Here is a 14,669-nt window from a genome sequence, read left to right as displayed (position 1 = left end):
AATTCGAGCTGGTCTCTTAGGCCGAGCCTTTGACGTGCCGAACAACTGCCAGTTATGGAACCCCGAGAGTGGGTCCCATTCCCGCAAAGAACCATAGTCAGCGTGTAACTCCAGGTCAGGGTCTTCAAAAGAACCCTGAAAGGGAAAAATAGAGATATTTAGATGTGCGGCCGTTGTCACATGCAGACAGTTATTTGGAGCCACAGGTAAGGCAGAGTGTCCAGTGGGGACCAACGATGAGTGAGCTGACCCACAATGGACATGATAAACCCCCTTCTCCAGAGGTCCTACCCCTCCCTGGGCACCCATACCCACCACTCAAATATTACTGAGATATTGAATACACAATGTTGGAATGTTAGGTTACAACTTTCTAAAATACACCACACTTGTATATCGTTCTGGTTTCCACATTAAAGAAAGGATGTGGTCCTTCCTGCGGAGAATGCAGAGATTCATCAGGATGTTGTAGGTGGGAGGGTTGGAGGATTTAATAATGGGTAACAATTAGGTGGATTTGTATTCCCTTCCAATCCCTTTAAAATGTTTATTTCCTGTAATTTGGGCCATAATTTATCAGTTGAATTTCTCAATTATATATTAACATTTTTAGTTGGTGTAATCTAATTTCATTCCAATTTCTTGTTTTTAGAGAAGTGGATTTACTTTTTACATCATCATCATCATCATCATGTGCCATGCCCAGTTTGAGCTTTGACTGTCATGGCCCACACACTCCTGTTTCGGGTCAAGAGGATCAATTCATTGGTATTCATTTCCAATTCTCTGGCTGCTGTCTCCATCATCATTTGTCTTTGTCTTCCTCTTGCTTTCTTCCCTTCAATCTTTCCCATAATTACTGTGCATTCTAACACTTCTTTCCTAATCGCATGTCCAATGAAGTTGTGTTGCCTTTTCATGATCTCATACATTATTTCTCATTTTGTGTTTGCTCTGTTCATGTCATCCTCGTTAGATATTTGTTTCGTCCATGATATTCTTTGCATCCTCCTCAAAAACCACATCTCTGCTGCTTCAATTCATTTCCTCATGTTACTAGATATTGTCCAACATTCTGAACCATATAACATAACTGGATAAATATAACATTTCAGTACTCTGAGGCGGGTTGTCATGCCTAGTTTAGTATTGGTCAGTATACTCTTCATTCTCGTAAAGGTGTCTTTTGCCATCCCTATTCTTCTTTTGATGTCCAAATCGCACCTGCCATCTGATGTCACCCAGCTTCCTAAGTAGCAAAAGTTCTGTACTTGTTTTATGTCTTTCCCGTTTATTTTTAGCCGGCAGATAGGATTCTCCTTTTTGGATATCACCATACATTCTGTCTTTTTGCAACTGATTGATAGACCCATTTCTGCACTTTTTTCAACAACTATATCAATTAAGTTTTGTAGCTCTTCCTCTGTACTTGCAATTAACACTGTGTCATCTGCATATCTGAAATTATTGATGTTTTCACCGCCAACTTTGATTCCCAAGTTGTCTCTTATTTTTTGTAATATTGTTTCACAGTACACATTAACTAAATCGGGGAGAAAACACACCCTTGTCTAACGCCTCTCTTGATTTTCGTAAACTGACTCACTTCTCCATCTATTCTTACAGCGGCAGTTTGTTCCCAGTATAGATTTCTGATTAGGCGGAGGTCTTTTGAATCTAGATCTAGAGTTTCCTGTAATACTTAAAATAACTTATTGTGCTTCACTTTATCAAGTGCAGTCAAAAGTAGTCAATAAAACAAACAAATCTTTTTGCACATGAATAGCTTGTTCTGATAGTATCCTTAACATCAATATGGCGTTTCTTGTTCCTTTGTCTTTCACAAAACCACATTGTTCTTTACCTATTTGAGCTTGGATCTTACTTTTAGCTCTTGTCATCAAAATTCTTAGAAGTATCTTGGTGACATGACTCATTAAACTTATGGTCCTATGTAATTCACATTATATTGCTCCAGGTTTCTTAGGAAGAGTGATAAATACTGATTTTTTCATCTCTTCTGGTATTAATCCAGTCTCATAAATGTCGTTGATTTAAATCGGTAAGTTTTTCAATACCGTAATCTTCAAGGGTGATAATTTGTTCTATTACTAATTCATCAGGACCTGCTGCCTTTCCTTTCTTCATCTTATTTATTGCATTACGAACCTCAGATTTTAAAATACTTGGACCTTCAACGTTCTTCTTAATTTGTGGTTTTTTGCCTCGATCGTCTTCAAACATTTCCTGAATATACTCAGTCCATCTGTTCATAATCTCATCTTTTTCCGTGATAATGGTACCGTCCTTTGCTTTCAAACATCCACCTGAAGAACAGAGGAGCTTTTTACCAGCGATATTCTTGATTTGTTGATGTAACCTTTTTGGATCAGTAATAGGGATTCTTTCTATTTGCCCACATTCCTGGTTTAACCATTCTTCTTTTTACAGAGTTTAAAAGGCTCTTAATCAACCACTTGAGATGCGTTCATTTTTTCTTCCTAGAAGTTTGAGACTCTAAATGCAATTATCACTCATGATTTAATTTCAGGACTTTTTGAACCTCATCCAGTTTTATTTAGCTAAGTGTTTAAAACAGTTTGTTGTTGATTAACAACTCTCTGCATGCTTCCTTTACGTGAAGCGTTTACCATTTCAGAGGTGAATTTTGATTCAAATCATTGGCATCACCAAAGACACTTTTCCTGTCCTGTCCTGTCCTGTCTTGCTGCCACTGTTCCAGAGGCTTGATGGTCCTTTGGAACTACATCCATTGTTTACCCTGTGTACCCCAGAGGATGAGAGTAGATAGACTCTTCAACATTGGAGGTGCTCAGTTCTATGATCACCTGACAACCACACGTAACCACGTACCTTTTATAATAAATAAAGGCATCCGTTAGTCTTGCGAGACCATGGATCTGCGCCTGGAAAGTCTTCACTCTCCAGGGCGCAAGCCTGGGCAAGGTTGTATGGAAGACCAGCAGTTGCCCATGCTGCAAGTCTCCCCTCTCCATGCCACCGATGTTGTGCAAGGGAAGGGCATTAGGACCCATACAGCTTGGCACCGGTGTCGTCACAGAACAGTGTGTGCTTAAGTGCCTTGCTCAAGGACACAACACGTTCCCTCGGCTGGGGCTCGAACTCACGACCTTCAGGTAGCTAGTCCAGTGCCTTAACCACTTGGCCAAGTGCCCTTTTATGCCATTATTAAACTTAGAAATGTTCACACTACTCTTCTGGTTGCCTCGTCATTCACCGTCGCTCCGTTGGTTGGGGTCTACCATGGATTTTGTGTCCTACATGATATATAAGCCAGGACAGTATGATATGGAGAGCAGGTTGTTGCCCATGTGGGGTCAAGTGTACTCTTACTTTCCGATCTATATGTATCTCCTGCTTTTTATTTAACGTTCATTTCAAGAGGACAAGAATATAAAAGCAAGACAGGGAAGGTTTGAGATCAGAGATTTCCTTCTCCATGCACTTTCCCCTCCTGCTTTGCTGCTTTGCCGTTTCCATTTCTCCCTCTTCTCTCAACTCAGAACTGGAATAGAAGTGTCAACCCCCTGAGAGATATTGGTAGTCCAGGGGAAGCACAAAGGCAGCAGAGCAGTTCAAATGTCCAATAACCAACATCAAGGTCAAGGTCAAGTTCATTGCCAGTCAGCCCTATACATGTATACCGGCAAATGAAAAACCCAGTGCACATCACTCACACGCGTAGCACGTAAAGTGATATTACCACAAATAGCAAGCTGCATTTATGACACAAGTTAAAAAGTAAACAGTATAACGCGATGAGACCTGGGTGGTGACGGAGTTCAGCAGTCTCATAGCCGGGGGGAAGAAGCTGTTCCCCATCCTAACAGTCCTTGTCCTAATGCTGAGGTGGTGGTGGGAGGAGGGGTTCAGATAGATTGTTGGGTGAATGGAGGAGGTCATTGACAGTGCTAAGGGCCCTGCGTATGTTTTAAGTTAAATATTTTAAGTTGTTCAAATTTAACGGATGGAGTGGATAATTTTTCAATTTTGTACATTACCTGTTGAGAAGTGCCCACTTGCTGATCTTGAAACCTTTGCAGAAACATACAGCAGATTTAAAGCAGGTTCCTGAACCTCCATCCACTGTGATTAAGTGGAACCACTCTCTCGCTAAAGAAATTCCTCCTCATCTCCATTCTAAAAGGACATCCCTCTATTCTGAAGCTGTGTCCTCTGATCTTAGACTGTCCCACCACAGGAAACATCCTCTCCACATACACTCTTGTCAAGACCTTTCAACATTTAATAGGTTTCAATAAGGTCACCCCCTCATTCTTCTGAATTCCAGTGATTAGAAGCCCAGAGCCATCAAACACTCCTCATATGACAAGCCTTTCAATCTCATAATCATTTTTGTAAACCTCCTTTTAGCCCTCTCCAATGTCAGCACATCCTTTCTTAGATAAGACGGCCTAAACTGCTCACAATTCCCCAAGCGAAGCCTCACCGGTGCTTTATAAAGCCTCAACATAACATCCTTGCTTTTATATCCAAGTCCTCCCGAAATGAATGCGAACATTGCATTTGCCTTCCTCACCACCAACTCAACCTGCAAAGCAACCTTTAAGGAATCCCGCACAAGGACTCCCAAGTCCCTCTGCCCCTCAGACTTCTGAACATTCACTCTGCGTAGAGCGGTAATTTGGTTCTAAAGTAAAATCTCATGTCAGACTGTTTTTACAAAAGTGATCTGTGATTCACTGTGAGCCTGGCTGACAGCTATGGCTATCGCTCACATGGGCAGTGGAGACTGATAATGTTACAGGTGGTTGAGATGTTAAACCTCAGAAGCGTTTTAATAAATGGCACAAACTGCTCCAGATTCATCACATCAAAGTTGACAAACTCCATATCCCTAAGCAAATGGTCACACCTTTATCTACTACGGCTGTATTTTGGATTAAAAGCTATTTCCTTATGTTTCTCAGGGAATTGAAATCAAGTCGAATAATGGGCTGCATTTTATCACGGGGACTGCACTAAATGTAAGTGTCAATTATTCACCTCTGTCTAACTGCCTGTCTTGGAATGTGCATGCAAATGGTTACCCTACTGCATCTGTGTGTCTTACTCAATCTGCTGTGCTTGTTTTTATTTTTCTTTCATCCCTTCACCATTTTCTTTTTTTTATCTTCTCTCTGTCTCTCTCGCTCTGTAAATTCCAGATTCCAACAACCTTCTAGCTGATTTGGTTCTTCCTGATGAAGAGTTTCAGTCCAAAACGTTGTGGTTTACTCCTCTCCATAGACCAGGCCAGACCTGCTGAGTTCCTCCAGCATTTTGAGTGGATTGCTCAGGATTTCCAGCACCCGCAGAACCTATTGTGTTTAAAGTTGTTCTTCTGATTCTTTGTAGAGTTCTTACCCCTCACCCTAAAGCTTTAACCTATGCCATTCAGTTTGTGACATGTCAAAAGTTGTTCTTGAACTGCCTTCTCCCTTGTGCACCTTTCCCTCGATTGTTATGTTTCTGTGGAGCGTGTGTGCATGGGCGCGCAAATGAGTGTATTATCTGTTTCTAAGCTATTATGTGTCTTGCTCTATACCTGCTTCCTGTTCTGACTCCTTCCTGCACTGAATGGCCTTTTGACTTCCCATGGGCTGGAGTGTGTCAGAGTTGTTGAACATTCTTTCCTATAAGCATTGTCGTTTAAAAAATTGTATCACCTCAAAGAGACTTTCACCATGAGTGCAAGTGATCTTAGAACAAACAATAAGGGTCCCCATTTGCCGATATCTCCCATGCGATATATAAGTAAATAAATAAATATTTAGAGTTACAAAATACACGTGGACCAAGATGTTAACTGTCCTGTGCTATCACCAGTGGGATCATCAGTTGATCTGCCACCTGTCTTCAGGAGTTTCGGCCCGCTTATGATCAAGGCTCCCTCGAGGTGGTGGGCCAGCAGTGCTAAAGCACCACCTCCCACTGGTGAGCTTAAAAACTTGGCATCTGCCTCCATCTGAGTTGTTGGTCGTTTCCATCCAACAGATAGTCTGCTCTTCAGGTGTCTGTGCAACTACTGAAGGGTTTGCAAGATATGTATACACTGTCCGACTATCTGCCCCTCTGGACAGACTTGATCCACTCCCATTTTACTTATCTAGGTATCTGTTTGTTTATTGATACAGCACAGTTATGGGCCCTTTTGGCCCAACGAGCCGGTGCCTGATTACACCCATGTGATCGATTAGCGGACTAAGCCATACACCTTTGGACTGTGGAGCACCCGCAGGAAACCTACGCGGTCACGGAGAGAATGTACAAACTCCTGACAGGCAGCAGTGCAAATTGAACCCAGGTTGTTGGCACTGTAATTGTGTTATGCTTACCACTACACCACCAAGCCAACTGCTTCTTGTACTAAGTGCTTACTAAGGGTTTGTAGGTTTGTCTTTCACTGACCCACATCTTCTCTGCTTGCCCAACATGATATCACTTTGCAGTGCTGTGCTGGTAGAAATGTACGTAGCTGCTGTGAGCCCAGTCATTCTGGAAATCAGACATGCAAGTCATTGAGAGCTTTTCAGCACGGAATCTGAATTTTCTGTCCCTATTTTTGTGCCAACCACCAAATATCTATGTGTACTAATCCCATTGACTGGCCCTTGGTCTAACGCCTACGTTGCTGGGAGGACCTGTGTCATAAGGAAAGATTGAATAGGTTTCTTGGAATGTAGAAAATTGAGAGGAGATTTGATAGAGGTATACAAAATTATGAGGGATATAGATCGGGTAAACACAAGCAGGTTTTTTCCACTGAAGTTGGATGGGAGTACAATCAGAGGTCATGGGTTAGGGTGAAAAGGGAACATGAGGGGAAACTTCTTCACTCAGAGGGTGGTGAGAGTGCGGAACGAGCTGCCAGCACAAGGGGTGCATGCAAGCTTGATTTCAATGTTTAAGAGGAGTTTGAATAGGTAGGGGTATGGAGGGCTATGGTGCCTGTGCAGGTCGATGAGAGTAGGCAGTTTAAATGGTTTTGGCATGGACTAGATGGGCTGAAGGGCCTTTTATGCATTGTACTTCTCTGTGACTCTTCTCTGTGGCAATTCCAATGCTTGTCCAGATGCTCTGGGAGCTGCCGCCTCCATCACATCCACAGCAGCTTGTTCCAGATTTCAAGCAACGCTCGAGGTGAATACGTTCTTCCTCAAAGGATCCTTATCAGGCTGACAGACTGTGAGTAGCGGGATGCCACAAGGTTCAATGCTTGGATTCCAGATCTTCATAACCTATCTCATTGATTTAACTGAAGCCACCAATGACGAATTCCCTAGTTTGCTGATGTTCCAAAATGAAGTGGGATTGTGAGTAGGGATGAGGATGAAAAGAAGATTTAGGAGAATGTAGTGAATGGGGAAGCGTAATAAACTGAAAAGCAGCATATTTTTGTAAATGATGAGATACTTGGTAAAGTTGATACCCAAAAGGACCTCACTGGCATGAAAACCAACGTGTGGGTGCACCATAATTGGAAAGGCAACAATATGTTGGCAGTATGTATTACAAGAAGATTTCATTTGAGGAATAAAGATATCTTACCTGCAATTATCTAGGGCCTTGGTAAGACTGCAGCTGAAGATTTGTGGACAGCTTTAGCCTCCTTACCTATAAAGGGTGGGAGGGTGGAGATACGTCTCTACCAAAGGAGGTGTGAGGCTCTCCTTCCCTCTGCTAGACCGCAGGCCACACTTGGGCACCTGCTTAGCCCCCCGATCAGGGTCATGGGAAGCCATGGGAGCAGGTGGTGGATGGTCGTATGAGCAGCCGGTGCAGATCACAAGTCCTGGTTATGCGACCGCTGACGCCAGGCAGACAATCTCTGAAGAGCATTGATAATGACTGGGGCCACCCAACTTGTAAGGACACTGCCCAGAAGAAGGCAATGGCAAACCACTTCCATAGAAAAATTTGCCAAGAACATGGAAAGACTATGATTGTCCTCGTCATACAACACATAACGATCGGACAACCCTGTAAAAGCACCATCTCTGCCGAGTGCTTCGACCCCGGCCCCGGCAACAGGCAATAGGCAAGGTCAAGGACTTGCGGCCTTCCCCTCCGGAGATTCTCGATTGCACAGTAGCAGCGGCAGCGAAACAGGCATTTCAGAAGTTTCTCCAGATGTTCCCCTGTGCTTCTTCACGTCTGTCTCCATCAAATCAGGATTGTGCACGGCATCCTACTTCACAGATACGATATCATTCGGTACGGCCGCGCACGCTGTGTCGCACCGCCATCTTCTCCTTAATCTCTTTTCGGGTTGAAGGGTCTGTTTCTATGCTGGCCAGCTCTTTGATTCCATGTGGACAGAGGGAGAATGTTTCACTAAGATCAGGAGCTGGGAACCAAGGGTCACAGTATCCAAATAAAGGATAATTAGTTCTGAGCTGATGAGCAGGTTTTCCATACAGAGGATAATGAAACTTTGAAATTTCCCTCTCTACCACTCCCTCTCTACCATCCCCTGTCTTCTACCCCCTCTCTACCACCCCCCTCTACCCCCTCTCTACCACCCCATCTCTATCCCCCCACCCCCTACACCCTCTACCCCCCTCTCCCCCTTCCTCCCCCTCTCTCCCGCCCCCCCCCTGTAATTAAGAACAGATCAATATCAAGGGTGATACTAGAACTAGAACTAGGGGACATTGCCTCAAGATTCAGGGGAGAAGATTTAGGACGGAGATGAGGAGAGTGGTGAATCTGCGGAATTCTCTGCCCAGGGAAGCAGTTGAGGCTTCGTCACTAAATATATTTAAGATACAGTTAGATAGATATTTACATAGTAAGGGAATTAAGGGTTATGGGGAAAAGGCAGGTAGATGGAGCTGAGTTTACAGACAGATCAGCCATGATCTTATTGAATGGTGGGGCAGGCTCGATGGGCCGGATGGCCTACTCCTGCTCCTATTTCTTACGTTTTTATGAACCGAGCAATATTTAGGAAAATTTTAGGAAAGTGCAGAAAAATATCATTAAAGTAGACAGAACAGGTGCGAGAGATCATGTGGTCTGCTCCAGCTTCTGTTATGTTCTTGCACACAAGTCATGTCTACCCGAGTGGCAAATGGAAATGCTGACCCACTGAATGCCGGTACGTCAAACACGAGGTAATCTGCACTTGCTGGAAATCCAGAGCCACTCACACGAAACGTGTGAGGAACTCGGCAGCATCTATGGAAATGAATAAGCAGTCAACGTTTTGGGCCAAAACCCTAGTCTCAGCCCGAAACGTCAACTGTTTACTCTTTCCCATAAGTGCTGCCTAGCCTGCTGAGTTCCTCCAGCAGTTTGTGTGTGTTGAACACGCATACTTCCTTATTTTGAAAAGAGAAGTTATTTCTAAGTTAAAATTCTATGTAAGTGGAGATGTGGTTCTGGTTTAGCTAAGGTATGATTCACTCTGAGGACTCAATATTTTTTATATTTTAATATATTTATATTTTTACATTTTAGTATTTTCTTTTAGTGACTTGAAACGGCTGTAAAAGAAATCAGAGCGAGAACTGCTCAAGCCCAAACTATAATTTGTGCTCATTTATGAGAATTTGTGTTGCGCAATTATTCTGATTTATAATTTGAGATCGCTGCTCAGCTTCCCCAGTGCCAGTAGTGCATATTCGTCGGGTGAATGATCCATACTTGAAGCTGTTACAAGCTTACTGTTATCTGCTCCTCTTCAGTCACCAGCTCAACGTTCGCAGAAGATTCGGCCAGGAGATGAGGTGGTCCAGGTGAATGACACGGTCGTGGTAAGTACAGGCTGAAAGAGGCTTTCGTTAAGGCACGGTCCCGTTGTTGGTATTTGTCAGGGTGAGTGAACTGAAATGCTATGAAATATATTTGAAATGCTATGGTGGGAGTTTTGTAACGCAAACTGAGAGATACAGATGAGAAATTGTGGAAAGTACAAAAGCTGTCAGAAACAGATGATTTTTCAGTAATTTCATCTAATTATTTTTCTGGAAGTGTTACATAGAAACATAGAAATCTACAGCACATTACCAGCCCTTTGGCTCACAGTGTTGTGCTGACCATGTAACCTATTCTAGAAACTGCTTAGAATTTCTCTACTTCATAGCCCTCTATTTTTCTAAGCTCCATGTACCTATCTAAGAGTCTCTTAAAAAACCCTATTGTATCCACCTCTATCACCTTCGCTAGCAGTGCATTGCACACACCCACCACTCTCTGTGTGAAAAACTTGCCTCTGATATCCCCCTTGTACCTACTTGCAAGCACCTTAAAGCTATGCCCCCTCATGTTAGCCATTTCAGCCCTGGGGAAAAGCCTCTGACTATCCACACGATCAATGCCTCTCATCATCTTCTACACCTCTATCAGGTCACCTCTCATCCTCCGTCGCTCCAAGGAGAGAAGGCCAAGTTCACTCAACCTATTCTCATAAGGCATGCTCGCCAATCCAGGCAACATCCTTGTAAATCTCCTCTACACTCTCTCAATTGTATCTTTTAATTACATACAGTACCATGCAAAAGTCTTAGGCACATATATATAACTAGGGTGACTAAGACTTTTGCACAGTACTGTATTTGTCAACGTGGAGTGGAGAGTGAGTTTGTAAATCTGGCGAGAGCAAAGGATGTTGGGAATGGCGAGGGTGGAGCCCCGCAGGAGGGGTATGGGACAGGTGGCAGAGGGGTAATGTGAGTAATGGGAGGGTGGTACAGGTACAGACACACCCAGCCCTGAGACACCAGGAGGGTTATTGGACAGGTGGCAGAGGAGTAGTGTGAGTAACAGGGGGTTGGCGCAGGTGCAGACACACCCAGCCCTGAGACACCAGGCAATTCCATTTGATTCCAAACAATTGGTTTATTGATCATTACGGAATGTCTCGCTGGTGCTTCCCTCTCCCTTCCCCTTTTCCCAACCAGGATTCCTCTTTCCCTGACCCCTTCCCACCCTCAGTCCACAATAGAGACCCATATCAGAAACAAGTTTATCATCACTCACATATGCCATAATTTTTTTTTTGCAGAAGTGCAGTGAAATACAGTAGTACATAAAATTACTACAGTACTGACAAGTCTTAGGCACCTATCTATATCTCGGGTGCCTAAGCCTTTTGGACAGTACTATATCTTTTAAAACCATTGGTAGCTTTGAAAGGTATACAAGAACCCCAGTCACAGAATCACCAATTTTTTTGTTCAAGATCTGCAAACATCTAGTGAGAGTCTCACAATAATTGATTTTCATGTACCTTAATATTCAACTGGGAATCTTTCCAAACACATTCCTGTTATCTTACTCAGGATTTTCTCAGAACATTCAATTATTGCCTTATGCAGCTCCAAGCTGACTAGCTCAGATTATTTAAAAATGATAAGTTTGCTTTTTGAATTTAGCGGAGGTAAGATTACCCACCAATGATTTCGTGACTCAGTTCTTTCCCCTTTTTTGATTCTGTGTGGCCGTTTCCAGAGTCATAGAGAGGAACAGCACAGAAACAGGCCCTTTGGCCCATCTAGTCCATGCTGAACCACTTAAACTGTCTACTCCCATCGACTTGTACCGGAACCATAGCCCTCCATACCCCTACCATCCATGTATCTATTCAAGCTTCTCTCAAGCGTTGAAATCGAGTTCGCGTGCACCACTTGTGCTGGCCGCTCGTTCCACACTCTGGTCTTTTGCCACAATGTGCATTCCTCAGAATTTCTGGGTAACTCTGCTCCATTTTTTTCCCTCCTTTCCTGACTTCCCTCACCGAGGCCCTGATTCCCTGGGGTAATGCCAGAAGGAACTTTCTACTTGTATCCTAAACTTTTTATTGGAATTCTCAGGAACAGGGGAATGTGGTTCCTTAGAGTCTGATCTAAAGTTCAATGAGATTATGTCAGAATCAGGTTTAATACGACCGGCATATGTTGTGAAATGTGTTAACTTTGCAGCATCAGTACAATGCAATACATGATAAATATAGAAATAAAATTGAAATACAGTAAACATATACAGTGTATATATATTAAATAGTTGGGTTAAAATAAGTGGTGCAAAAACAGAAAGAAATAAAATGAGTAGTGAGGTAGTGTTCATGGGTTCAATGTTCATTCAGAAACCGGATGAGAGAGGGGAAGAAGCTGTTCCTGCATTGTTGAGTGTGTGGCTTCAGGCTCCTGTACCTCCTTCCTGTTGGTAACAATGAGAAGAGGGCACGTCCTGGGAGGTGGGGATCCTTTATAATGGACGCTGCCTTTCTGAGGCATTGCTCCTTGAAGGTGTCCAGATCGGTGAGTGAACTCGATCTCTATTATCATTTACAGTGGAGACAGAGTTAGGCCACAGATCTGCCATCAAGCAACAACCAACACCTTACTTAAAATAAACATCGATCTAGCAGCAATGAACATCTATAACTTCTGCCATGCATTTCACTTAGAAAAGTCCTGATTTTTGGATACTGGGTCCCTTCTTTGATTACTCAATTTTATTAGTTGAAAGGAAAATACTATCATCTTTTTTCCAAAGTGGTAATGGAGTCAACATTAATTTCTGAATGGAGTTTCTTTGACAGGTCAATTTCAATGGTTCAATGGTTCCATTTAATTTCAGAGAATATATACTACCTGAAATTCTCACTCTCTGCAGACATTCACAAAACAGAAGAAAAACCCCAAAGACTGGATGACAGGAAAATGTTAGAACTCCAAAGCCCCCTCCCCCACTTGTTCCAGCAGGAAGCATCAGCCACCCCCACCAACCCACCGTGCAGGCGATAGTAAAGCCCCCAAAGAGCCCGTGATCTAGGTCCATCAAAAAGTGCAGTCCATAGCCCAGCACTTGGAGTGCCAGAGGCTGTCTCTCTCACTAACCAGGGACAGTGAGGGATCGCTCCTTCCACAGCAAGAGGGGAGACAAACAGCTCGCGGTTTCGATGTTACAGTCTGCAGCGTCCCTTTATTTCTCTGAGTTGAGAATCGGCAGCAAACTTATGGTTGTACTGAGCAGAAAAGAGATGGGATGTTAATATATATCCAACATTTAAGAATGATTTTATATTTGCTTGTACTGTTTTGTTAACGTTGCTGTTCTCATACTTCCGCTTAAGGTTATCTGTTTTGCACTTCCATCTTTTTTTTTTCAGCAATTGTGAATTTTCATTATCTATAATTGTCCAGATATATTTTCCATGCCCTGAAATACTTTGCTAAATTTCTCATGCAAAGTAACGGGTGGGAAACTATAGGCATTGGCTAATCCTATTTCTGAATCAGTGTGTCCCCGCTACTATCGGATGTCTCAGGAGAAGGGGCAAAGGCAGGTTACTGGCAACTTAAAACCGATTGCTCGAGGCAGATGGGTCTCATCAGCCGTAGTTGACTTCTCAGCCAGGAGAAGGAAAACTCTGATCTCAAACCTCTGCTGCTTTGCAGCTGTACCCGCTCATGGGGAAGGTTTTGGGAGTAAACCCCAAGGAAATATCCGGGGTTGGAGTCCCTAAAGCAGTCCTACGTTAAGCTCAATGCTGACTGGCAACTCCAGCGACACTGCTGGTGCCAAAAATGATGATGCTCATATGACAAGCCACTCAGTCCTGGAATCATTTTCATGAACCTCCTTTGAACCCTCTCCAATGTCAGCCTGTTCTTTCTTAGATAAGGGGTCCAAAACTACTCACAATACTCCAAGTGGGGCCTCACCAGTGCTTCATAAGGCCTCAGCATCACATCCTTCCTTTGAAATCATTAGTTTATTTTTATCAGCGTACAGTGAGAAGTTTGCCTCGCACGCTGTTCATCGTGTTTCCTCTGCTGCTAGGTTGGATGGACTTTGAAGAACCTGGTTGCCAAACTGCGAGAGAATCCAAGCCAAGTGGTTCTTGTCATGAAAAAGCTGCCCCTTGAAATCTTACCATCTGTTTGTGCTTCCGAGATTATGTCTCCACACACACCCCAGCAATCACAGGTGAGAACAATTACATTCAATAAAATGAACAGCTGTATATTCACTTACTTAGCAATGCAGCATGGAATATGCCCTTCCAGCCCAGTGTCCTGCAACAACTCTGATTTAACCCTAACTTAATCAAAATATCCTCTGGTGTTGACCTTTCACCCTTAACCCATGACCTCTGGTTGTAGTCCCACCCGAACTCAGTGGAAAAAGTCTGTTTGCATTTACCCTATCTGTACCCCTCGTAATTTTGTATCCCTCTATCAAATCTCTCCTCAATCTTCTACATTCTAAAGAATACAATCCTAACCTAGTCACTCTTTCCTTATGACTTGGGTCCTCCAGATCAAGCAATATGCTTGTAAATATTCTCTGTACTCTTTACATCTTCCCTGTAGGTAGGAGACCAAAACTGCACTCAATACTCCAGATTAGACCTCACCAATGTCTTATACAACTTCAACATAACATGTCATCTCCTGTACTCAATACTTTGATTTATGAAGGCCAATGTGCCAAAAACTTGCTTTACAACACTATCCACCTGCGATGCCACTTTCAATGAATTATGGACCTGTATTCCCAGATCCTTTTGTTCTACCACACTCCTCAGTGCCCTGCCACTCACTGTGTAAGACCTGCCCTGGTTGGACCTACCAAAGTGCAACACCTCGCACCTGTCTGCATTAAATTCCACC

At 43.2% G+C, this 14,669-nt stretch overlaps 1 protein-coding gene across 2 annotated transcripts in view; it reads left to right on the top strand.

The window, feature by feature from the left end:
- cnksr1 (connector enhancer of kinase suppressor of Ras 1) overlaps positions 1-14,669 on the top strand; it is a 91,619-nt gene that overhangs the window by 15,250 nt on the left and 61,700 nt on the right. For both annotated transcript variants that reach the window (XM_063033807.1, XM_063033808.1), the window contains 3 exons: positions 4,974-5,030; positions 9,735-9,803; positions 13,837-13,983. In XM_063033807.1, coding sequence (XP_062889877.1) covers positions 4,974-5,030; positions 9,735-9,803; positions 13,837-13,983 — 273 coding nt within the window. The remainder of the gene's footprint in view (positions 1-4,973; positions 5,031-9,734; positions 9,804-13,836; positions 13,984-14,669) is intronic.

Source organism: Mobula hypostoma, chromosome 26 (genome assembly GCF_963921235.1).
Source record: "Mobula hypostoma chromosome 26, sMobHyp1.1, whole genome shotgun sequence".
NCBI lineage: Eukaryota > Metazoa > Chordata > Chondrichthyes > Myliobatiformes > Myliobatidae > Mobula > Mobula hypostoma.
The sequence above is the reverse complement of the archived record's forward strand: the minus strand, read 5'-3'. Positions and strand labels throughout refer to the sequence as shown.